This window comes from Cydia fagiglandana, chromosome 6 (assembly GCF_963556715.1).
Source record: "Cydia fagiglandana chromosome 6, ilCydFagi1.1, whole genome shotgun sequence".
Taxonomy (NCBI): Eukaryota; Metazoa; Arthropoda; class Insecta; order Lepidoptera; family Tortricidae; genus Cydia; species Cydia fagiglandana.
In genome coordinates, this window is record NC_085937.1 from 11,145,275 (window position 1) to 11,172,438 (window position 27,164).

The 27,164-nt window shown below is 40.2% G+C and overlaps 1 protein-coding gene across 1 annotated transcript in view; it reads right to left on the reverse strand.

The window, feature by feature from the left end:
* Positions 1–27,095, reverse strand: part of LOC134665247 (telomerase-binding protein EST1A) — a 50,436-nt gene extending 23,341 nt beyond the window's left edge. The window contains exons 1-15 of the mRNA XM_063522132.1: positions 25,699–27,095; positions 25,185–25,324; positions 24,593–24,765; positions 23,727–23,954; positions 22,278–22,404; positions 21,489–21,757; positions 19,291–19,422; positions 17,361–17,470; positions 16,349–16,508; positions 14,763–15,252; positions 14,304–14,414; positions 13,130–13,306; positions 12,213–12,274; positions 11,449–11,597; positions 2,148–2,305 (exon numbers count right to left, since the gene is read on the reverse strand). Of these exons, the coding sequence (XP_063378202.1) occupies positions 2,148–2,305; positions 11,449–11,597; positions 12,213–12,274; positions 13,130–13,306; positions 14,304–14,414; positions 14,763–15,252; positions 16,349–16,508; positions 17,361–17,470; positions 19,291–19,422; positions 21,489–21,757; positions 22,278–22,404; positions 23,727–23,954; positions 24,593–24,765; positions 25,185–25,324; positions 25,699–26,752 (3,540 nt within the window). The 5' untranslated portion in view covers positions 26,753–27,095. The remainder of the gene's footprint in view (positions 1–2,147; positions 2,306–11,448; positions 11,598–12,212; positions 12,275–13,129; positions 13,307–14,303; positions 14,415–14,762; positions 15,253–16,348; positions 16,509–17,360; positions 17,471–19,290; positions 19,423–21,488; positions 21,758–22,277; positions 22,405–23,726; positions 23,955–24,592; positions 24,766–25,184; positions 25,325–25,698) is intronic.
* Positions 27,096–27,164: the final 69 nt, after the last annotated feature.

A 27,164-nucleotide genomic window follows, 5' to 3' on the forward strand; every position in this document is an offset into this window, starting at 1 on the left:
AAAAATGTATCTACATATAGGAGACCGGGTATGATTATCTCACGGGTTATATCTCATGAATAGAACATATTCTAGATATCTTGCCAGGCATCCACTCAATTTCATGTCTCTCTAATTGGACAGCTTTTTTCCATAGTTCTCTGCGAATAGCATCTTGTGGGAATCTGAATGGAAAGTAATGTAAAATGACAATACCAAATTTGATTATTAATTTGAAATAACTAGGTAGTTTTTTATAGCTCCATCTCATGAAATAAAAAAGGAAAATACAAATCTGTAAGAAGGAATTTATTACTACATTTATAATTATATAGAAAATACCTAAACCAAACACAAGTTAATAAAATAGTCTACTTCATTTAGCATAACACCATCCCTATTATCCTCGCAATTTAAAAAGTCGTATGTTGTTATGAAAGTCGTATGCAGTTGTTACGTTTTAGCTTAGCACGGTAGTATTGAAAACAAATCGTCATGTTTTTTCCAAATTCTACTGAAGTTATCTGTTTACTACAAGTGAAAAGTGATTCCACTGTCCTTGGTATGAACTAAAATAACTTCTGCACCACTTCACGACACATGAATATATTTTTAATTACAAAAAAACGTTGTTTTTATAAATCAATTTAGCCATTTGTCACTGACTGTCATCTCGGTCGTACTGAGATTGCCAATCGAGCAGTTCGTAAGTACCGCCTATCGCGGGGTAGTTTGCGTTGGGTCATAATTGAGCGGACAGAATACTTCCATGTATAGCATTTCGCTGGATTGATCACCCTGTATATAGCGCTATCGCATATTATCATACAGCGCTGTCGCATGATGACGTAGGCTTGTGTCATTCAGGTAACCTAGAAAAGACGGGAAGAGAGTACCAGGCGGAGTATATTATTATACCATGTATTTACCATTAGTTTCAGTAACCAATTAAATGAGCTAGCTGAATATAGCTGTTAGGTCGGGTGAGTCGGCTCCTCAGAGCGCGCGTAACCCGTAACGGTAAGCGCTAGGGCATCGTTAAGTAGCATTAGCCCACTTAGAAATAAATTTACAGAGGTACCTAAGGGCTTGTGCACAAATCACGCGAGGTTCGATAGGGGGAGGGGGGTCACAAAAAAAATACTATAGATCACGTTGGGGGTAGGGGGGGTGTATAAGGAAACCTCACGTGTATTGTGAACGAACATAAGAAAAAAAACCTACCACATGAGTAGATACTTTTTCTCTATAATACTAAAATAGAAAAATAAACAAGATTTTCTATATACCCTACTATTTATCTTAAAATTAGTTCGATGAAAAACTAAACGACACGTGACACGTGAGGTTGTGTGGAGGGTATAGGCAGGGTAGCCAAAAACCTCACCAAATATCACCAAGGGAGAGTGGGGGGTCAAAAAGTAGCCGAAAACACCCGCGTGATTTGTGCACAACCCCTAAGAACTAAAATCTAAGTACAGTTATGAAATAACGGTAGTTTAGTAATTAAACTAAATGACTAAATCAGAGTTCTAAACGGGTCTAATCATTGCGTCTATGGCGGAGTGTGTCTCCTAAATCTTGCTTTTGAAGTATGTCCCAGCTGCTCCCGGGATACATGGCGACTGGCGACTACGCGATCAGCAACGAGACCTGCCGACTATACTCATAAAATTTTGCCTATCTTAATGCAATGCATGTGTAAATGGGACTATGAGGGGCCGGGTAGCAACGCGCTGCAGTTTCACACCGATCATGCACACTAACGTTCTTCTTCTTTATACAGTATGTGGCTGACCATGGGGCTTTAATTCCAGGCCTTGAATTTACTCGCTAAACTGAGCTACTTTTACTATGGGACCAGCCCTAAAATCGGGGAGAAAATTTTGGCTTTTCCAAAGAAAACGTCGACATCTGATCTGATCAGCCAAAATGTATGAAAAAGTTAAAAAAAAATTCGGGATTTCGGGGTTGGTGCCATAATAAAAGTAGCTCAGTTTAGCGAGTAGAATCGAGCCCTGAATTTAAAGCCCCATGGTCAGTAACACCATGTATTTAAGAGCTGTGCTCTTGTCGGTGGAGCAATCTCAAACTCGTTAACCTTCTGGTTTGACACGACCTGAAACTTTTATTTGGTTAAAATACGTTATTAAACAAATATTCCGCACCTTGATAGCTGGCAGGAGAAGCAGCGCGTCCGCGTGGTGCTGCGACTGCTCAGGCTCCGGCAGCAACGCGCAGCAGCGCTCCAGCATCGCGCCGAACATCAGCAGGGACACGCCCAGCGCACAATCCAGCCATGCCGAGCGCCCGGACGCATTGCTCCCTGGTAACAAAAAGTACAAATATTGACAACTAAATATATAAAAGACTTATACTTAGACCTCGGCGGACTTTCTCTAATCAGATCGGGGAAATCCTGAAGAAAGGCCAGGTCAAGAGCGCCCTAAGCCGACGAGCCTGTATGAGAAATGTTATGAAAGTGAAGGAAGCGAAAGAGGTATGTCAGGATCGTAGCAAGTGGAAATCCGTGGTCTCTGCCTACCCCTCCGGGAAATAGACGTGATGATATGTATGTAATATGTATGTAAATATATAAAATAAAATTACAAGTAGGCACCAGATAGGTAGGTTTCAATAAAAATGATAATTAGCACAAAGTCTTGCATAATAAAAAAAAATCCGACAATCCTGTACGTCGACGTGTGTCGCGTGTGTGCGTCGTGTTAAAAATGCTCTTATTATTTTGTGTTTCATAAATCTCGCATTTTAATATAGACATCATTTGCGTAGATATGTAATATGTGAGTAATCTAAATAGCAATAACTGCAACCTCGCAGTATAAAGCTTTCAAGTAAAATTATCACGATATCGTATCGTGCTTTTTTTCTCTGGCTCCAAACGGTGAGATAAGTAGATAAATTGATAGATATGTATAAATAAAAAAACTTTAAGTCTAAGTGGCCGTTTTATCAAGCTAGCTCTAATGTAACACCAAGAGTAGGCACTGTTGGGTGAAGGATGTATCCCGAGTCACCATGTAGTCATCATTCCCGTAACGTCCTGTAACTGGTCTACGGCCGGATTCAATTAAATAACAGACTAAATACGCCATGGTATGCAGCACAACCCCATAAAAATTAAAAGGAATCTGTCTAATAATCCAAGCATTAACTTTATTTTATGGGTTTGTGTGTATAAAACATTTAACGCCAAAAACATTAAATGGTAAGTATCCTGTTAAATAAAAAGATCGTATATATTCAACCCACGGTGTGTAGTCCTGTTAAAATACTCCAACATAAAATTATACCCGAGGCAAGTTCCAGGAATCAGCGTATTTTTGTAGGGATTTCCACAAGCATGGCGATAAGGGAAGTTAGCATGGCCAGTAATTGCATAATTACATTAAAGAATCTCGACTGTATCTTATTATACTCCGGTTTCTGTTTTGAAGCGAGCGAACCATAATCAATCAGAGACTTTACTACATATTATTGTATTTTCTGGTTTAAGTTATTAAACTGTCACGGATACTACACGTAGACCGCAGTTTTCGCAAACGTAAAACCATTTTTTTTACTATTTCTAGCAACACGTTTGACAAGATCCTCAAATAAATTACCAAGGCAATCTAGAGCTAGACTAGAAGTGCGATTAAGCTTAGGAGTCATTCGCCAGTCCACTTGTCAGGGAAGTGCAGAGCATGGGCATTAAATGAGTGATTGGGACGCCTCGCTGGACTCGACTCGGTCGCTCGCCGACTCGATCCGGTCAGGTATAAATAGACAGCTAAAAATACACAGCACGGATTGCACCTGCGACGCAATAGGGCGCTGTTATCTAAGATATCTTCAATAAACATGACTTCCACTCCAACCGTTCGACCATATCGATTACGCGTCCAATACCCGATACAACTTTATGGCGAGGATTATTTAAGACAGTTGTAAAGTTTCTCAAATTGATTTAAAGGCGCGTATACAAAACCGACAATAAGTTGTAATTTATTTATGAAATAATCCAAAACATCATTACGCGTAATGGTGTAAAAGAGAGGTCGTCACTGCGGCTTCGGCGCGTCAGTTTGTTGAACCTGTCCCCGTCAAATGTGCGCGGTGCATTGAAGCGGGGCGCGGGCGCAGGCAGCGGCAGCGCGGTGCATCAACCTCCGATAACTTGTAATTTGTAATTACAAGCCTTTACTGCGCCCGGACGGAGCCACAGGAAATAACCACATTTACAAGCACACTTTATACATTAATTTCGCCAATTGACTACCTTGCTAATCAATGCCAGCTAGATATTGTATCTCTAAGAATAACAATAACCTTGGTTATTGCATACATAATAACTTATACGAGTAGTTCTCGTAAGTTTTCACAGGTAAAGAACCGACTACGCTAAACTCTCGTCTACTTCCAAAAATTGTACTCTTTGAAAGGAAATTCATGTGTTACTTAAAAATATTGAAATCGCTGTAGGTATGCCTATAAAATTAGAGAAGTTCCCGGAAGGTTCCCGTCATCACAGTTTGACTTGATGACACCTGTGGCCTATTTTATAAAGCTACAAGTTACAATTTACAAGCGGAAGTCTCGTTCTAACACATAGGGTTAGAAAGAGACTTCCGCTTGTAAATTGTAACTTGTAGCTTTATAAAATAGGCCACTGTCCTCCACTTCTGGTAGTTGAGAACTTTTTCTTTGAAGTCTGAACGCAACAATACTCTTTTCTCATTCAGACCAATTCATTATAAATGAGGCCTACCATTTTAATAAATAAATAAAAGAGAACAGTTCGGTAAAATATGAAACGGCCAAAAACGAACTTTATGTTTAATTTTTTTTTTTCATTTCTGAAATTCAATTAGGTAAGTACCTTTAGAAGTTATACTTAGTAAATTAATTCAGAAAATCAGAAATTATTACATACGTACACTTTTTTTCTGTAATCCATACAAAAAGGATGATAAATACTTAAATAGTTCAGTACTCCTAGATCCACATGGGGTAAACGTTTCTGAATATAGGTATATATGAAGATAAATATGAAGAGGTTGGTATTTTTAATACGGATCAAATGATGGCCAATGATAGACGGCCCGAAAAGCTCCCGATTTGTTTTATGGTATCGAAGAAATCAACATAATCTGGTTTTCAGTCAACTCTAGTGAATATACAGTAGATCCTGTTCTCCTGGCCATTATTTTGTCAGTGCTATATTCATAGTTCTTGAAATAATCAAGTTACAAAATATTAGGTAAGCATAAGCATGATTCGTCAAGAACTTAACATCGGTGATTTCTTCGAAACCATTACTTCGCTAAAGATACATGGAGATGAAATCGGTGGGACTACATTGGCATTCGTTTGATCTATACTGAATGCGACACCGTGTAAGATACTCTCTTTTATTAACAAAAAAACTAAGTAGATAAATATCAGTAAAGGATATTAATAAATAATAAATATTAACCCTAGTTAAGAATGCTATTAAGAAACTATAAATAATCATATCTATCCCTTAATTAGACACGCAAGTCCGCGTGCATTTGTACATGTGACTATTTTTCCACAAGGTCGCACCCCGAGTCCCGTCTTCGCGTACGTTAGTGTGCTTAGTTCCAAAAATAGAAGGTAATAAGCTTAAAAACGAGTTACCAACTTGTGAGAAGGTAATGCAAAGACACAGACTACCTCCTATAGACTCTACATTATGCAAGGTCGAATCAATACTTAAAAAAAATCGGCTGCCACACGTTTTATGGTTGTAGTAATAAAGTTCAACACTAAAAGCTGCAGTAGTTATCACACACATGACTGTATAAACAGCCGATGTTAATCCCTGAAAGTCAACTTTTGTTGTTAATATTATTTTTCATACGCACATAAAGATAGTAAATGTCGAAGCTACTGAATTGAACGATCGCACTCTTCTATTAAATAGCGCGATTTCATAGGGAGCTCCACGGGAGCCCCTTGTTTGTCAAGAATTATAAATCCTAAGTTTCTGATTTAAGCCACAAAATGGCAGATCATCCAATGCCCACAGAAGCATAGGTAAATTTTAGAGGGCAGCACCTATTTGCTAGCGTGAAGTATTATGTCAAGTATAAGTTTTCGATTTAGGCCACAAGGTTGGCAAATCCTCCAGTGCGTGAATGTATATGAACGCATGGAGAAGTGTACATATTCGTATAACTTTAAAGTCCCTATTTGCTCCGTCTAGTGAGTAAAGTAAGCGATCCGTGTACAAAAACGGGCTGCGGGATAGTTAACTCTGGACGCCCTTCTATATTTATAATCCCAGCGTAACAGGACTGGGTGAGTTTAAGGCCGCTTTATTACGATAATAATAATGTATTTCTTACAAAAAAAACAAAAGCCAGAGTATTTTTATGACACGCGATGACAGAGGATAATATTTAACGTCCAAGATGCCCGCAGATAAGATAAGCGATTTGAAGATTGGTAATACATAACATATGCTACCGAAAAACCCTTTTTTATGTGAAAACATGTTTTCCCTAGTTAAAACTAGTTTTTCGGAAGCACTTAATGAAAGTGCGTATTCCTTCGCCTTGGTGACAACTAGTTTTAACTGAGATTATTCAGTCAAGTTCAGTTTTAGAAAAGTGCCTTGGTGAAAAAAATACGGAGAACACGACTTTTTCCCAAAAAGTAAGTAAAAAATCCCCTCGTAAGCTCTTATGATTTTCAACTCATTAGGAGCGGATGGTATGTGGTGCTAATTTGTCGTTTCATTCAAAGTTTTCACAAAATGCTGGCAAAAGGAGTTTTTTTTTTAATTAAAGCTTGCCGCTGATCTATTTTAGCCTGTCTTGTGTACAATAATTGTGTTTTCACCACACCAGCTCGGAAAGGCTTACTTTGCACTTCAAAAACTGATAACAAAGTTGCATTTTATTCACATGTGAGGCAAAGTAAACAAATGCAAATTTTGAGTTGTTTTCTTATGTTTGCTGGGTAGAATTGACTTTTAAATTATGATTTTGGATGATAAATATTTAATAACATTCATTTGGATTTGATTTGGTTTGATTTTGTTTGATATTTTACATTTAATATTTGCTTCGGGTTGGTGTGGTGAAAAATTGTGTGTTTTTCTCGGGGGCAAATTTTTGTTTTCACAACACTGAAGAATCCATTTTTTTTTCGTTTGCTCGGGTATCAATATTAGCACGAGCGGTTAAACAACAACTTTGCCCCCTTGTAAAACAAATAACTATTTTAATCATGTGTAATTTTAAGTGACATTGTATATTGTGAGATAAATAAATCATATCATATCATATCAATGTCATTTATTTATTGTATATTCACTATTCAGTTACTTCTTACCGCAAGTAATCTTATGTATTTTTTATTCAAACAATTTACCTATTTTCATATCAAATTTATTTCAAAAATCGCCTATTGTTGACTAACAATTTGTGAGTCACTCCATGCAAATACATACAGAAACAGATCAAACTCTATTTAACAACTAGGTAGTTATCTCAACTACCATACTAATGATTTCATTTTATACGTCCATACGTAACTCATACACGTGCAGTACAAAGTCGTTAAGACTTTACTAGGTATACATACCTACTATTTATTAGTGGCGAACTGGCGAATAAAGCGACATTTGTTAACTAGCGACCCGCCCCGGCTTTACACGGTTAAACAAATAATACACCGTGTTTTTTTTGTTTTCCGTTAATTTCAAGGGTGCATTCCTGAGCTTAAATCAAGTAACTTTCTCAATGACACTCAATATTTTATTTTTTTCCTATAAGGCCTCTACAAGCGTGTACACCTGCCTTAGGGCCGGTTTACATATTGATTAGTGTTTAGAATGAGTTCATACATTTGCTACTAAACTTAAGTACAGTCTCGGTCGATCGATGTTCGAAATTACATTGATATGTCACAGATTTCAATTGTTTGGTTGAGTTAAATGTAATGCCCGCCTTACAACAACGCTACATGCTACATTTAATAACTTTTAAAACTTAATTTTTTTTTTTTTTAAAAAGCAAAATAATATTTTATATCTGAAAATTAAGTATGCCATTTAGTTCTCTTAAACGTACTTAACCATACCCCGAAGTTAACGGAATTCAATATAAACACGGTGTACACCTAAACCTTCCTCAAGGATCACGCTACTGATAGGTGAAAGCCGCATGAAAATCCGATCAGAAGTTTTTGAGTTTATTGCGAACAAACATACAAACACACAAACAGATGGACGCGGCGGGGGACTTTGTTCTATATGAGGTTTAGTGATATGTTCATCATCATCGTCCACGTCCACGGCTGAATATATGTTACAAATTAGAAAATTATTTCTGTGTTATCAGATCTTTTAGCAGAGCGGCTGATCTGAACGGATTTTCGTGAAACGTTTCAATAAAAGTTTTCCCATAATTTTCCGCTTTATAAAAAAAATATTTGTATGGAAAAGAATCAAAATGGGACATGCAGAAATTTGGTATATAGGCACTTAGGAGTTCAAAAATTATCTAGCAATATTTTTTTTAAATGTCGGATGGAAATAAAGATCGGAACTACCGGCGGTCTTATCACTAAAAAGCGATCTCCTCCTGACTTCGGACTTTAGATGTAAATTAGCAATTTTTATAATTAACTCGTCTGTAGCTGCAAGAATGTATGTACCTATATTACAATGTAAAGAATTAAGTACCACTTATGATATGAGTCAATTATTATATGAGCGATCGAATGGTTCGAACTGTTCGAAGCACTATAATAAATATACACGACAATGTTTTATTTGTGTCTATTTCATATTGAATATAAAATAACTTATTAAAATAAACTAAAACTACAAACAAAATAAAATTAATACTAAAACTTACCTGTAAAATAAAAAACCTAATTATAAAAAGAATACCCCCTCTAGTAGGTGTGTCTATTACATTGACGTATAATATCTAAGGACTGGCCTTACGGGCAATAAGAATTGGGCATGAATGGGGCTAGTACAGCGGTGTGACCCCGCCACAACGCGATTAGTTGATGGGCTCAGATCACGCGCGCGATTGCTCGCAACTAGTTGCGATAGACTGCACGATTGGCTCGAATTCGTAAGTGACACCGCTGAACCATTTCTAATGCACGTAAGACCCGTCCTTAGATATTATACGTCGTCGTGATATTATGTATTGACCTATAACTGTGTATTATGAATAATCAATTTCATTTCATTTCAATGGCCTATATGCGACTGGAAACGTAATCATTGTTGCGACATTGAATATATAGTATGTATTAACATACTAAGAAATATACCTAATGGTAAAATAAAAGAAACTTGAGATCTATAAAGTAAAATTATTAGTCCATTATTATTTACCCACTGTATTAAATGTGTTTACAATCTTTATATTTATACTCAACAATGTCTTGCGCAACGATATTCTAGAGGTATATGTATAGGCAAAGTTGATATCGATTGCAGTTTCCAAGTACAGAATCATACCGTGTACCGTTGTTATATGAACCGTTACACACCCCAAAGGACAGACATGTTAATAGGGTATTTGACTACTAGTCAAATCAGATTCTTTTTTCAAACTGTCAAAACGATTTGCCACTGGAATTTATATGAACGACTAGCAAATGACGTCACGGTCAAGTTACCTACTATCCATAGTTAGCCATAGTAGTACGATTTATAAAATAAAAATTATGTTTAAAAATAACTGCTGTCTACGTTTCTCCATTAAGAGGAAAGGGGACGGTAGCTTTTCCATACAAACGTAGTCCCCATTTTCATCTCTGCAGCAGCGCGCGGAACTGGCGCAGCATCTCCAACCTAGGACAGTGTGCGATGAGTGTGAATAAATACCTTTGGCGTTGACGGTGGCCTCGACGGCGAACATGTTGAGCGCCGTGAGCTGCAGAAGGCGCGCGGCCGGCGTGGGCAGCGGCTGCCGGTGCAGCAGCGCGCGGAACTGGCGCAGCATCTCCAACCTAGGATAGTGTACGATGAGTGTGAATAAATACCTTTGGCGTTGACGGTGGCCTCGACGGCGAACATGTTGAGCGCCGTGAGCTGCAGAAGGCGCGCGGCCGGCGTGGGCAGCGGCTGCCGGTGCAGCAGCGCGCGGAACTGGCGCAGCATCTCCAACCTAGGACAGTGTGTGTCGAGTGTGAATAAATACCTATGGCGTTGACGGTGGCCTCGACGGCGAACATGTTGAGCGCCGTGAGCTGCAGAAGGCGCGCGGCCGGCGTGGGCAGCGGCTGCCGGTGCAGCAGCGCGCGGAACTGGCGCAGCATCTCCAACCTAGGACAGTGTGTGTCGAGTGTGAATAAATACCTATGGCGTTGACAGTGGCCTCGACGGCGAACATGTTGAGCGCCGTGAGCTGCAAGAGGCGCGCGGCCGGCGTGGGCAGCGGCTGCCGGCGCAGCAGCGCGCGGAACTGGCGCAGCATCTCCAACCTAGGACAGTGTGCGATGAGTGTGAATAAATACCTTTGGCGTTGACGGTGGCCTCGACGGCGAACATGTTGAGCGCCGTGAGCTGCAGAAGGCGCGCGGCCGGCGTGGGCGGCGGCTGCCGGTGCAGCAGCGCGCAGAACTGGCGCAGCATCTCCAACCTAGGACAGTGTGTGACGAGTGTGAATAAATACCTTTGGCGTTGACGGTGGCCTCGACGGCGAACATGTTGAGCGCCGTGAGCTGCAGGAGGCGCGCGGCCGGCGTCGGCAGCGGCTGCTGGTGCAGCAGCGCGCGGAACTGGCGCAGCATCTCTATCCTAGGACAGTGTGTGACGAGTGTGAATAAATACCTTTGGCGTTGACGGTGGCCTCGACGGCGAACATGTTGAGCGCCGTGAGCTGCAGGAGGCGCGCGGCCGGCGTGGGCAGCGGATGCCGATGCAGCAGCGCGCGGAACTGGCGCAGCATCTCTATCCTAGGACAGTGTGTGACGAGTGTGAATAAATACCTTTGGCGTTGACGGTGGCCTCGACGGCGAACATGTTGAGCGCCGTGAGCTGCAGGAGGCGCGCGGCCGGCGTGGGCAGCGGCTGCCGGTGCAGCAGCGCGCGGAACTGGCGCAGCATCTCTATCCTAGGACAGTGTGTGACGAGTGTGAATAAATACCTTTGGCGTTGACGGTGGCCTCGACGGCGAACATGTTGAGCGCCGTGAGCTGCAGGAGGCGCGCGGCCGGCGTGGGCAGCGGCTGCCGGTGCAGCAGCGCGCGGAACTGGCGCAGCATCTCTATCCTAGGACAGTGTGTGACGAGTGTGAATAAATAATACCTTTGGCGTTGACGGTGGCCTCGACGGCGAACATGTTGAGCGCCGTGAGCTGCAGGAGGCGCGCGGCCGGCGTGGGCAGCGGCTGCCGGTGCAGCAGCGCGCGGAACTGGCGCAGCATCTCTATCCTAGGACAGTGTGTGACGAGTGTGAATAAATACCTTTGGCGTTGACGGTGGCCTCGACGGCGAACATGTTGAGCGCCGTGAGCTGCAGAAGGCGCGCGGCCGGCGTGGGCAGCGGCTGCCGGTGCAGCAGCGCGCGGAACTGGCGCAGCATCTGGCCCGCGCTCTCGTGGAACGTCTCCATCCTAGGACAAAGTTAAATACATGAATATTGATATTTAACGAGTAAAGCTTAATTTTTAGCCGTATGTCTTCATTTGGACGTTAATCTAAACTGATTACACAAAGATTAAGGAATCTCGGCTAAAAACGAGACATATGTATTTGTGTATGTACAGTCAACTGTAAAAATGTGGGTGTAGACAACTTACTCAAAAATATGTCCCATAGTTCTTAATTCACTGACATAAGAGTTATGGGACATATTTTGAGATGATTTGTACACCCATATTTTTACAGTTGACTGTACCTACGGTCCGCCCTGTCCGGCTTCTGTTATGCATTTAGTCTAGCTGCCAAGCAAGTCAGAAAGTGTCGGAATACGAACTCAAGTAAACTCCCAAGCATTATTATTAGCAAGATGCCCGTTATCTGGAGCACACCGAGATTTAAGTAATCACTCAGTTCAGTAAGAGTTCAAGATGTTAATTAAGAGTTCAAGATGAAAAAATAGGAAACTTAAACAAGTTCCTCTTTGTAAGAACAAAATCGAAAAAAGTTTTCGTCGGAGAAAACTTGCATCTTGCATCATATGTTTTTGTAGTATGATATATCGAGGAACATATAGGTATGATACTTACCCAATTTTAGTGATGAGTTTGCCGTGTACGTGTAAGTAGCTCGTAATGAAGTTTTTGTTTAACTGCAACAAAACAGACATTTCATACATTGCTAATTTCATAATACATTATTACTTTATACATCTAACAAAAAAAATCTTAGAACACCATGAAACTAAGAAATGGATACAAATAATCTATCGTACTATTTGTCAGTTTGTGTAAGGGCCTAACCTAACCTATATCCCTCAGTAACTAACCTCTACCATAGGTTACCTCAACCACAGTAGCAAGCCAATCTTCCAAAGAGTCCTCACAGTCCTCAGCGCTCGATCGCACATCTCTCGCTGTGTAACATTTCCGTTATTTTCTAACGTATTAGGTGCATTCTACCAAAGCCTCCCACTTCAAAAAATATGGTTGTCTATAAACTCGGTTTACAGACGACAATTTTGCATCAGAACGTCATAAGAAAACGTGGCCGTAACGTTACCATTGAGATCACTCCGCAACGTTACCATGGAGGTCTGCCCACAACGTGACACTTTTTCGTGCATGCTACCGGTGTTCATCGATTTATTAGACGTTATCACATCAAAATAAGTTTTTGGCAAAAAAATCATTTTTGGTACAAGCTTTTATCGCCGACTGTACTTTTTTTTCAACAGGCAACTAATACTCATCGAGACAATTCTAAAAACCCCAAACACAATTAGGTTTCGTTGTTTTATCACAGAGTTCCTATGGCCACCTCCGGTCTCCATCATCAGATCAGCTCGATGACACCATAATATTGCATTGTCACCCGACTTACGTATGTGTGCAAAATTTCAGCTCAATCGGCAACCGGGAAGTGGATCAAATTTAAATTGCAAGATTTGATTACAGACAACGGTCAGAAGAAAGTAAATAAAAGCTTGTAAAATCAAATGTAATACCTCAACAGGGGTCATGTTCGCGAGCCGCTCCTCCAGCGAGTCGTGCTGCACCGTGGTGGTGCGGTGCCCGCTCGGGCGCACCCACACCTCCCGCCGCGGCCCGTGCGCGCTGTCGCCGTTCTCCGTCGTCTGGGCTCCTTCCGCTGCGGCCCGACGCTTCCTTTCCGCGGCTTCGTACTGAAATATTATGTTACATAATATTGTGTCACGACTTCACACAGGAGTGTCTCTCAAGCGTAAAGAGGGATTCGAACGATGCCCTAGAAGAAACTATTGATTAAAGAGTAACACAAGTACTTAAAAGACTGTTAGTAAGGGTGCTATTCTACCTGTCCAATGTCTTTGTCCAATGTCATTGCATCTCACTCTCTCGTTAAGCAAAATGTGAGACTAAATACACATTGGACCAATATATTGGACAAATCGAATACCACCCTTAGACATAGCGCTTTTTAACCATACCTACCTAATCCTATAGGATCTACGTACCTACAGATGTAGTGCATAATTATTTTTCATCGTATTTTCACGGATACGTACGAACATGTGTTGCTATTTCAGTCAGTCTCAGTACAAAAAGCTCTGAGGTTGACTGAAGAAGCGTGTCAAATACGAACGTTTCCGAGAAAACACGATAGAAAACAATTATGCACTATATCTGTACTAATACGTAAGCGAAAAATATAGGTAAGTTGTATTCGAGTAATTTCATATGTCTGATAGTTACAAAAATCAGATGAAAATCACCCAAAACTCTATCATATAACATACAGTATGTATCAGAACGAAAGGCCAAGAAAGAGACCCATTAATGTTTAGGCCATACTGAGCAACTTTTACTATGGGACCAACCCCGAAAACGCGGAAAAAAATTTACTCTCCCATAGGAAATTTCAACATCAGGCCAGCAAAATGTATGAAACATCCAAATTTTTTTTCCGCGTTTTCGCGTTTGGTCCCATAGTAAAAGTTGCTCAGTATGACCTAAACATTAATAGGTCTCTTTCTTGGCCTTTCGTTCTGATACATACTGTATAAGCCCCTTTTCAGAATCATCCCATGATTTTCGACATTCGCAATTGCCCGAAAATACCTCACACTACCGTTCTTCGCCTTTTACTTATGACATGGAGAAAAATGAAAGAAATGTAAAATACTTAAATTATATACTTACTTTTTTCCTATTTTCATCAAATAATGACAACAAACTTTCTCTTGCTGATGCAAACGGGTTCGACGACATTAAACTTCTCATATAATAGTAAACTGCATCTAATTTTCTCCTCTGAAATACAAATGATTACAATATAAGATTAATTAACCCACATACGACATAGTCATGGATTTTAAAATATGTATATGTCGGCGGGCGATCGTAAGATCAGGCATATCGTGAAATTCCTAGGCATATCGTGAAACGTGAAAATCTTTGACTCATTCTCTGAGTCGACGGAGCTCCGCTACGCGGGGCTCCTATATCTGGGCAGTTTGCCCCTCGGGCATATGAAGCGACCTAACAAACCTATCCTACCTATACATTGGTTTAATGTGACTATTGTCAAAACATTACACAGGAACATTACGATCTGCCTAATCTTACGATCGGCCGCCGACATATATAAGTAGTACTTACAGCATACACCGCTAATATAGCTAACTGATTATATGGTCGCCCATTCTTTGGATTGATCTGTTGAGCTTTCGTATACCAAAATTTACTCTTAGCAAAATTATTAGTCTCATTGATTTGCTCCTTGTATCTCGTCAAATCGCCCAAGAAAATATACAGTTTTTGTACAGATATTAAAGCTAGCCCGGTGAAGCCGAGGCCTTTCGGTGGCAAGACGTGGTTGTCGTTGATGAAATCATCAGTATTAAACTTGTAAGTCTTCTCCAACAACTGAACGAGATTCTCGAAATAATCATTTCCTTCTTCGATAATTATGTTTATTAACTTGACTGCTTTAAATTTGTCTTCTGGCGAAACCTGCGTTAAATTTCTTCTTAATTTCTCTATGAAATTGTAATACAAAATTTTCCAAAAGTTGTGCTCTACGTTTTCAGCTTGGCAGTATTTGAGATCGGACATTAGAAGTTTCTTTAGGGCGTCTTGTAAAAATATCCTGGAAAAATGGAAAAAGGTTAAGGTCATATTAATACCAACGAGGTTAGGAGGATAGACCGCTACTCCATAAAAACATACTCCCGATTTTTCTTCCTGGATATTGAATTTATGGAAAGTATTTCTATACAATCTTTGACGTCAGTCGCGCTCCGTCTACTGCTGAGTGCAGGGGTCAGAAAAGCGCGGCTCTTCGAGCCTCCCAAAACATTAACACTTAAGGTCTCTGCCCACTACACCGTATCATAACATGACCGTGCTATGAACGTTTCAGGCAAAAAAATATTCTTTGTATGAAAAAGTATGAGACTATGCCCACTAGCCCGTTCCGTCACCGACCATACCCGTCGCGTGCCATGCACGGACCGGCAAAAATAGTCGGCGTGGATATTTTGCCGGTGCCGAAACGCTCCGTGCATGGCACGCAACGTTGCCAGAACGGTGCGTGCAGGCGGCGAAACGGGTTTTAACCGCGTATGGTGACCGTTATAAACGCGTTGCTATATTTCTTGCTCGCTCTTACCAGTCTGATAACTATTCGCTGGCTCTTTCTGACGAGTATTGCTCTCGCGAATAAAACGCGGGTACTAAGGGGATGAAACGCGGATGCTACGGGGATTATAGGCGGATGCTATGGGGATGATGCGCCGTTACTACGGGCACTAAACCCGTTATGTACAATGTGGACACGGTGTAGTGGGCATAGTAGGCCGTATCGCGTTACATTCCGTGCCTGATACGTTCATAGCACGGTCATGGTATGATACGGTGTAGTGGGCAGAGACCTTTAAGAGTTATTTATTACACCACTGAAAACAACACAGGCTACTCTTTGAGATGCCTAAAATATGTACTTCCTTAAGGGGCTACCCGAGGTTTTGTTTTACTAAAATTATTCAACTCTGATGCCAAATATCTCGAAGACAATGAACTTTGAAGTAAATATGGGATACTATATTGCTTAAAGCCGTTGCTGTTAATAAGCTACAAAAAACATTAGAAAACGAAGGGATTCAGATCGAAGGTCATTGGCGTGGGGTAGCCCCTTTAGCTCATGTTCTCCAAAGTTTGCTGCCCCCTGAACTAGTGGAGAGTACCTAGTGTCAGCGACCTCGTGCCAGTGGTCGAGCGCGACGGGGCCGAGCAGCGCGTGCGCGTGCAGCACGGCGTCGGCGCGGTCCACCTGCTGCAGCAGCTCCCGGTGTCGCGCCCCGCGGGTGTCACCCGACTCGTTCCTGCCTCCGCACTCTGACATCCCTTTAAACAAATTAAGTTTTTGGTAAAAATAAATATTTTTGATACTAGCTTTTATGGCTTTTTCTACAGGCAAATAATACTCATCGAGACAATTCTAACAACCCCATAACACAATTCGTTTGCGTTGCTTTATCACAGAATTCCCACAGCCATGGCCACGTCCTGACTCCATCATAACAGCTCCATGTTATCATAAATCTATGTATGTATCTATGGGCCTTAGTTGCCTGAAATAAAAGCTTTGATTGATTGATTGATAAATATCTGCATTGTCATCCGATTTACACATGTATGCAAAACTTCAGCTCAAGGGGTCAAATTTAGCACCCAAGATTTGACCCACACTAACTTATTAAATAAAATCTAAGAGCAAGTTAAATAAAATCTTTCTAATAAACCTGCTGTCTATTGTACACCGGGAACTTGGAAAATCCGAGAGCAAATATGGCGCACGCACCGCGAGCACAAACGCCCCATACCAAAAGCGCGCGCCCTGTCGTCACATCACACACGGTTGTGCCAAAAGCATCATGGAACATAAGTTTTTCGTTATTTAAGCCTTTAAAAAAGTATATAGTTGGCGTAAAAAAAAACTCACATAATGAATCTGTTAAAAGTGTTTGATAACATGTGTGTGAACATAAAGGGTAAAAAAACAAATATATTTTATTGGGATATCTGAGCTCATTATCATTACCACACTCATCATCATCATCATCAGGTTATATTAGTCTACTGCTGGACATAGCCCTCCCCTAAAGAGCGCCAAAGCGCCCTGTCTTCAGCTTGCCGCATCCATCCATCCATCCATACCGCACTCATACATTATTTCAATTCAATTCACACACTTACCTCTTTCCATTCTTGAATTCAGTTGTGTTGGACTAGTTTGTACTATAATTGGTTTGGATGGATTGTGATAATCGTACAGGGTTTTCTGATTTTCAACCGAGCCACCGCGACTGAAACAAATTTTAATTTTATTATTATTTTACAAGCCTTAGGGCTGATTTAGACGGGGCGCGAACTCATATGCGATTTTAGTTACATTGAGGACTATTGGTTACATGGCCTTAAGTCGAAACATTCCATGTCCTACTAATAATAGCCATTGATTTATCGACTCTTTAACACATACACTGCCAACGACCTGCTAGGCGGGTTCTCAGTTCATAGGCGATTTTCGCTACAAAGCGGAAAAAACGTGTAACTTCCGTGCGAATATAGCGCGATGCTCACGGTGGCAGTGAATGCGTTAAATGTGGGTATCACACTTATTCGATTCCGCATGCCACTCCGAGGTGTGAGCGAGACAGCACTATACATGTACGTAGGCAACTCTGAAAGTTCTTAGAAAAGGCTACTTAGAGATCATATAACAAAAAGAGGCATATTATTTATGAAAATATAACTCTTTATACTTTTTTTGAGGTATATGCAATATGGTCGTTATCTGTGTTTCAGGATTGATGGCAATTTGGAAATTGTACGTCGAGCGTTATTCCAATTTCGTCAGAAAGAGATGAAGCACGCATTAAAATAAAGAGTAACGTCCTAATTACTTCAGCTTTGTCTATTCTAAACACTTTCAGTTTGCCCCTCGTATGTATAGTGATGTCTCGCCCGAATACCGGACCAGCGTGCAGGCTCTAATATGGGGACCGCCAAAGTAGCAAAACAGGACCGCCATATGGAAAGTTCCATTCACGTTTTTTCTTAATATTTTTTCATATTTATTGATTTATCGTTCACCAACAACTGTGTACACTATCATTAAGATTACTATTTATTATCGCAAGGCGTAACAATGACTTAAAGGTAAACACCTTAATTACATTTATGTATACCGTTTACTATCTAACCGCAGACATTAAATATCACAGGCATTATACTATCCGTCAACCAAACTATCGACCGAGGTCATATAACTATCTCTCTCACTCTTGGCATGACCACGTAAGCATGAATGAGAAGTTTTACGACACCGGTCGTCAGTTTGGTTGAGTGATAGTATAGGCAGAGATATATATAACTCCGTATAAGATAAATAAAGTCTAAGAAAAAAACGTGCCTCGGACGGCCAAGGAAAAGTCGTTCTCGAATAGATGGCGCCATTACCTTTTTACTATTCTCGGCTAGGTGGCGGTAACGACACCGTTTGGTATTTGACAATTTTAACACATATCAGTGAAAGAACATGGGTCAGTAGGGAACAATAAAAATTAAGAATCATTTATCCGTAAACATATTTTGATTATTTTATACATTTTCAATTTTATTTTAAGTTTTAATCGTGTGTCGATAGATGGCAGTAAATGTACCGTGACTACAAAATTGACAATGACAGGACCCCTCTATACTATCTATTCTTTTTGATATAGGCTATACATTTTAACCTAAGCAGGAGCGGGAGATTTTTTTTTAATTGATGTGGTGAGTCAAAGTGTATATCCAAACAAAAATCTACCTTGTTCAAGTATTAATATGGTTCACTATGGCTATGAACGTGTGTTGGTAATTAGTGAGTTTTAGTTGTCGCCTGACGATATACACTTATTTATTTTATTTATCGTATGGCATTATACACTGTGTTTTTAAATATTAACATGCATATCATAACTTAAATTTAGCATTCCGTAAGTAGTCGATAGCGTCGCTCGTGAGGTCTTTGAAATCCGTGGGTGACCCGTCATACTTGGTTATGGGGCATTCGAAAATCATGTGGTGCACGGTTTGTTTAGGGTCTCCGCATTCGCATTTCTCAGCGTATTATAAAACATACCTTTGGTCTTTAGGTAAATGCGAGCTTTGCGGCAATATTAACAGCCCCGGCTGGGAGGTGGACGTTTCCGATATCGATTTGTCGGACATGACGCTGTTCAGCCTGTTCCTTTGATGGGTGTTTTCAGATGCTCTATAACAAAATAAAACATATAAAGCGTCTTCCTGAACTTATAAATTCATGGATATCAGTTAAACCAGCGGTCGGCAACAGGCGGCCCGCGAGCTTCCCTGGCTATTTTGTATGTAATATTGACAAACGGTATGCGGATGATACGGTCCTTCTAGCTACATCCTATGCTGACATGAAGGAGATATTGCTTAGGTTGGAGACAGAAAGCGAAAAACTCGGTTTATCAATGAACAGGCAAAAAACCAAATTGATGATAGTAGACCGAACGGGAATGCTGCCGGATGTTCAGCACATACAAGGCATTGACACTGTAGACAACTTTATCTATTTGGGATCGACCATAAACAATGAAGGAAGCTGTGTCCCGGAGATCAAGCGTAGCCATGGCGAAAGACGCGATGACACGCCTTCAGAACATCTGGAAAAATCGGGGTATAAGCTATAAGACCAAAATTCGCTTAGTCAGAGCCTTAATAATGCCTATCTTTCTCTATGGACTAGAGGCGTGGACAATCCGATCAAGAGATAGGCAGAGAATAGATGCGTTCGAAATGTGGTGCTTGAGGCGAATGCTACGAATACCGTGGACGGCAAAACGCACAAATGTGTCTATTCTCTCGCAACTTGGCATCAAGACTCGACTGTCCACCATATGTCTGCAACGCATACTGTCATATTTCGGTCACATCATGCGAAGAGAGAATAGCAATCTGGAAAAATTGGTCATTGTTGGCAATACCAAAGGCAAGAGAACACGAGGCCGATCGCCAACACGTTGGTCTGACCAAATAAAGGAAGCCACCGCCTCTTCCAAGCTACATCAAGTAGTGAGGGCTACTTTGGACCGCAACCGATGGAGACAGATTGTTTATTTGAGGGGTTCCAGTGACCACGATCCTCAGTAATAAGGGACCGACCAGAGAGAGATTGACAAACGAAAATATCTGAATAAAGTCATCGCGGCCCGCGTCAACTTCGTTAACTACTGTTAACTACTATGTGGCCCTTGGCTGCTAAAAGGTTGCCGACCGCTGGGTTAAAGCATGAACAATTGACAGACAGAGTAACTTTTGTATTTATATTAATACCTATGGTTGTTTAACCTACCTTCTGGAAACAAAATATTAACAAATTGCGGCCCGCGTCAACTTCGTTAACTACTGTTAACTACTATGTGGCCCTTGGCTGCTAAAAGGTTGCCGACCGCTGGGTTAAAGCATGAACAATTGACAGACAGAGTAACTTTTGTATTTATATTAATACCTATGGTTGTTTAACCTACCTTCTGGAAACAAATTATTAATAACACAAAGTCAGCCAAAGATCAATAACGATTGGAGTCAGCGTATAGTAATACATTGTACTCAAGCACTTGACATACTTGGATCCCCCATTGTTGAAAGGGCGTGAATGCGTCACTGGACCGCAACTTTCGTCTATAGTGTTTACGTTTAGAACAAAGAAACGTATGTTTGCATCATTAATACACTAAATAGCTATGAGTGTTGCGCTAAGCAATCGGCTGTACTATATGCCTAAGTTAACATATTAACAGTAACTATACGTTACTGACTGCAACATAAATATGCGACGCACGTAATTGCATAAATAGCATGTAAGCAATAATAAGCCTATAAATATGTTATGTTTAGATTTACTTGCTCTCTCTATACTTAAATACCGAGAATATAACACATCTTCGGTAATGTCTCGTTTCACTTAATCTCCATTCGACCCTACAACTACCAACTCATAAGAGGCCCTTATGTAGACTTTTAACCCTTTACCGGGTTTACCCAATGTACACTCAGGTGCAGCAAAAGTGTATGGCCACTTAATGAATGGATTCCACACACAATGTGTCTATGTAGTTTTGCAGCAGCTCGCTGTATGTTAAAAACAAGATAAGTGTTGGTCCTTTTTTTTGAATTTTTTTTTTCCGAATTGGAATGATTAGACCATAAAAATTGTGCCGAGGAGGCTCGAACTCACCGCTTCGGCTATTTTTTGCGCTTTAAAGGGTCAAGTTATTCGTAAGGAGTTAATAAAAGAGGAGGCAGTCTCACGTGTGTTTCTTGGATTCGAGTATCTCCTCCCGCCAGTTGATGGTGGTGGGCGCGGGCGTGGCGCCGGGCGGCGTGGGCACGGGCGGCGCGATGTTCTCCGCGTTGCGGCGGCGCCGCCCCGAGCGCTTGCCGGCGCGCCGCCGCCCGCCGCCCTCCCCCGCCGCGCCCGCCTCCCCCGCCGCCCCCGCCGCCCCCGCCGGCGCCGGCGACGCCCGCCGCTCGATGCTGGGCGTGCGCGCGTGCCCCCAGCCGCCGTTTGTCACTTTTTTCTGGAAGAGATGAACCGAACCGCGGTTTAAACTGACAATTCTGTGAGGATTCATGCTGTCTTTACAATTCTAGTACAGTCAACGGTAAAAATATGGGTGTAGACGACTTACTCAAAAATATGTCCCGTAGTTCTTAATTCACTGACATAACAGTTATGGGACATATTTTTGAAATGATTTGTACACCCATATTTTTACCGTTGACTGTACCATACTTTATCTGTAATAATACAAAAAAGGGATATATGGAGCATTTCAGTATCTGTCCTGTACAAACACATTTTATTTCTATATTAAGTACATTTGTTGAATGTTTCAAGTTGATGATTTTTTTACTCACGAAATTTGAACGATAATTATACCATGAATAGATAGACTGTATGTGTTACGTTTTTTTTAGGTCTCCTTTTGATAAAAATTATACTTTAACAGATAATTTAAAATATTAAATCAAATTGAGAACCCATTTCCATACAGAGTCTTTCATAGAAATGCGTTAACAAAAGTTTTAATCAGGTACCTGATTATTCGACGACCATAAAGAGTTCTTCGCAACAGCGGCAGGGACTCGGAAGCCGTCGTGGTCCCTCGGGCTGAGGGCGCGGTGCGCCGACACGTCCCGGCTGTTGCATTGCGATACTATCCTCCTGCGAAATTACGAAAAACAATTACTGATGGTAACAAAAAATAACTCTAAATGTAGTCAATATGATGGATGCTGATAAAGGGGCGACTACAGGGCTTGGGGCCTAGGGCGGCAAAGATTACAAATCCGCCACTGTTGACGAGTGATGCAAAAATAATAGAACTATTCAAAACTGCTATATTCTCTGTTAAAATATATCTTGCTATATCTGATGCAGTGATGCTGAACAACTATAGTCTGATAAACAAGTTTTGTCCATAACCATAGAACTAAAGACACCATCAAAAAAAGGCTAAAAGCTAAAGGCTACCATCGAGTGCGCCGACTTCTGGCCGAAAGGTGTCGTGTTTCGGAGGTTCCGGGGCAAACTGCCGAATCCGACACAAGAGCAGCCGATGCAACGGAGCCACGCCGTTTTATCGTCTAAATAGTGTTTAGTTTTAAGTTTATAAAATACATATGTATGTTAGTCTGTAAGGTATTTGTAATATGGGCCTTGTTGCCTGATATAATTTCTAAATAAATAAATAAAGAACAAACATATTCATACCTCTTTTTGGATTATATTTATAGGACATGACAAAGACAGTATAAATCTCTCTGCCTATGCTGCACTGACAGATTCTAGCCAAACTATATGTAGTTTGTCATGCAATTCCATTTGCATTCAATTTACTAGATTTAGAGTAGACACATTAACATACTAGAAACAGCTGATCGCAACCGTGCTTATCTGGCTTCGTCTATTTGCAACTCTATCGCTCTTGCGTATTCGAGCGAAAGAGAGGCAAATAGACAAATTATCGATGTTGACGGCAAGAGTCCGATTGTTCAAGTTAAAACTCCTTTTTTAATTGCCTGTCCATAACAACATTGCACTATTACTTCTTCTTCAATTAACGCTTGTTATTAAAAAAAAGTCCACCTGTTCTTGTGTGCGTTTTGTCGGCACTGCCTGGATAGCGGATCATTGACATGTGACCTTTACCAGGCCCGTTATACCTACTACCTACCCCTCGATGCGGACATTCCTCGCGTCCCATCAAATGTGCCATTAGCATTTTTATGTCTCATTGTTTGATACGAAAAATTATAATTCGAAAGACATTAAAAATATTTTCCATTAATGCATATAGGTGTACCTATACATAATATTAATAAGGTAGAAAATTTTTGATGTGTACACTGACGTTCAAAACTGTATGGAGATGTTTCGACCGTAATATTAAGGCATTACGGTCGACATCTATCCATGCACTTTTTACCTACCTATAAGTGATTTCTTTATCGATAAAAACGTAAAAATTAAAATGATATATTTACCCTTCTGTACTCTGTTCCCTGCTGTACGACCTTAGAGATCTCCAATGATCCAAATCATCTCTGCTGTTACCAATAGTCGAAGAACGGTTACTTTTATAACTGTCTCTCCGTTCTCTGTCGCGATTCTTTAGACTGGACGTTACGGCTTCGTGCTGAATGCTCACGTTACTATCCTTTCTATTGCGTTCAGCCTTTTTCTCTGAATTTCTTTGTCCTCTACTTGAACTTCTATAAGGAAAAATTAATTTATTATAACACATATACTTTCACCAAAGTTTGGTTTCTTTATAATAGAAAGTTTGACTAGATGGCATTTTTACAATAATTCTCAGCACTTTACATTTTTTTACATGCTATCTGATATTCTCTAAATATGAAGGAAATGGGACAGCATTTAATATTTTTTTAATGTAATACTTACTACATGTTACTATTAATTGAAAACCAGAATCACACAAATAAAATCACGTTTATTCCATAGAAACATAAAGATTTATATCACTATGATTTTTTTTTATTAAATATAGCTTTCAAAGATTTGATTTACTCTAGATATGAGATTACCCCCACTCATTTATTCTTAAAGAATATTTTAATTTTTAACAAGCAGAAACGTCTGCGAACGATGCTATTAAGCTTAGAATAAATTTAAAAGTGGAAAAATTACTCACCCAAGACAGTAATTTTTCCACTTTTAAATTTATCTTAAAGAATAGTAACTGTATAGAGAAGTAGCCCTTATTAATGCAGGCATAATGGTCTCTAATGAACTCAACGGGTAATAATAATAAAACAAACGGAAATAATAATAAAAATCTACAACTTTCGCTTTGCAAGGATTTGTCGATTATCCAAGGAACACAAACCTCTTGTCTCTTCTTCGGGATCTTCTCTTGGACTCCCTCGGTTCGCTAGGTTTGACCTCCTGTGGCACTGTGGTTGGTTGTGGTGTGTTGTGTTGTATGTTCTGAGAGAAACTAGTGGAGGTGTCACACATGTCATCCAGTTTAATATTCTTCTCCACCTCCTCCGTCCAATCCTGGTTATTAATTAATAATAAGGTTATCATTACAAACCCATTTGGAATAAATTTATAGGTATTGACAAACAGTATTAAGAATTAAGTAGCTTACAAGTATACAGTTAATAACATAAAGAAAATAACACCTATGAGACATTTAGAAAAGAAACACATTTAAAACACAAAAATGTATAAGCAAAAACAACAATTGAACTGTTCCTCATCTTTATCATAATATTCTCAACTATTGTTCTACCTAATATGATATCATGTGGGTGTTTAGCCTCAACTCAAGTATGGAATTCATGTGTGTCGGACGTTGGACGCCATAACCACTATGCCACCCAAGTCATGCTGGTATTGGTAAAAGTTTCTCCAATATACAATCTTTAAAAACTTATAAGGTTTCCTATAGACATTGTGAGAATTATAATTACCAAGTTAGTCATGTCAAGCAGATTTGATGAGCTGTGTGAAATAGCTTCAGTATCATCTTGTGTGTCAGAATCATGCTGCTGGTTCTCCTCATGGTAGGCAGTATTTCCATGGTTTGCTTTTATAATTCCATTTTTTGGTGCTGCAATTTAAAATATAGACAACAATACATTTTTAAGGGCTCCTTTAGACCGTGCAAGAACTGGCATGCGAGTTCCATTATATTGCTTTATTTGATCTGTTGGCCGAGTTGATGTAACCTCAATGGTCCGCAATGTAACTAAAATCGCATGCGATTTCGTGTGCTATCTAAATGAGCACTTATTGTAGCTGATTAAGTAGGTGTATGATATCAAAACAGGAAATGAAACTCTTCTCTCAGGAAGTAATGAACTTAAATAGTATGATGTAATTTTTGTAAACAATGTTAATTTAGAAAACATTTAAGTAATATCAAAATATATTTACATCTAACGTAGCAAAAATTATATTAAATTTTAAATCAAAGTTTCTTACCATAATCATAAGAGCTTTTCTGGTTGAGTGTTTCCCTCTCATTGAGGTTTAGATCATCACTTGCACTCGGCTCACTCAAGTTCAGATAAGAGTTGCTTGGGGTTGATCTTCTTGAATTTTGTACTTCATAGTTCTTCAAGTAAGAATTGATGAATTTTTCTCTGTCAAAGTTGTCATTGTCTCTGAGGCGCCCGCGGCCCCTTGAAGGCAAGGTTTGGGACCAGCTGGAGTTGGTGTTAGTATATGGGCCCTGATTATAATTAGATTGTCCGGAATAATTTGTAAATTGCTTATTTTTTTGATCCATACTGTCAAAACTATGATGACCAGACTGTTCTAAAAACTTTTTCCTAAATCTTGGTGGTATGTTGTCTAGGTTTACCATGTACTTAGGGCGGGATGAATCAGTAGCATATCCTGCTGAGTTGCGCCTGCCTGTTGGTGGTTTAGCCCCAGATCCTGGTAGTTGCCGCCCTGCAGATGCCTCCATACTTCTACTATCCCTGTTTCTGTCAACATTTTTCACCTTATGGGCTGGATGTGTTGGTGACTGGGCCCTAGGTTCAGAGACCTGTCTATAATGTCTATTATAATTAATATCATTATTTGTACTGTCTTTGTTTTGATACTCTGCATATGATCTATCTCTCCTGGAGCCTCCCCTAGACCCTGATGCACTATTGAAGCCATGCTTATTGTCATGTTTATTTGACATTCTTCTATTCATATACTGACTAGAATTATTGTCACCCCGCATTGGCGCCTTGGTCTGTCGGTCCATATCATACCCCGACTCGCTGGACTTAGGCACGTACAGTTGTTGTTCAGGCTTCTTATGGCGGTTTATGTGTTCCCTGCCACTAGCGTTTACGTCTAAATCGTTAACAGAATTATGAGATCCGTAGTGACTTCGAGCTCTGGCCCCGTTTTCTACTTCGTATGAATCCATTTTTCCATCAAAACCATTACCAGATCGGCGCAACGGTCCACTGCCAGGTTTATACAGCTTTTGTTGTGGTTTACTTCTTCTGTACTCCTTACACTCATCATCCATAGCAATACCACTTAACCGTATATAATTGTTACAACAATAACATATTGAGATTAAATTAACAAATCTTGATAAAACATAATCGTTCTGGAACGAGAACAATAATTGCGAAGTTTTGAATGCTAACCCACTAAGGTTAGGTGTCTCGAAATGTCTACCTGAATATACACAGACTGTTATTAAAAATAACCAATTGTTTATTCAAGCGTATGCTTCACTGAAACGTATGTATTTGTATAAAATGTAATTATTTAAACAATACATGGACTAATTCACATTTATTGGGATTATAGACGATGAAGGTGTTTTTCGATTGGACAAACGTTTCAAAATTTACATGAATTATATTCATAGACAAGCAACTATATTTAATTTCAAAAATGATTTCATGCACCCCGGTTACCAGAATGATACC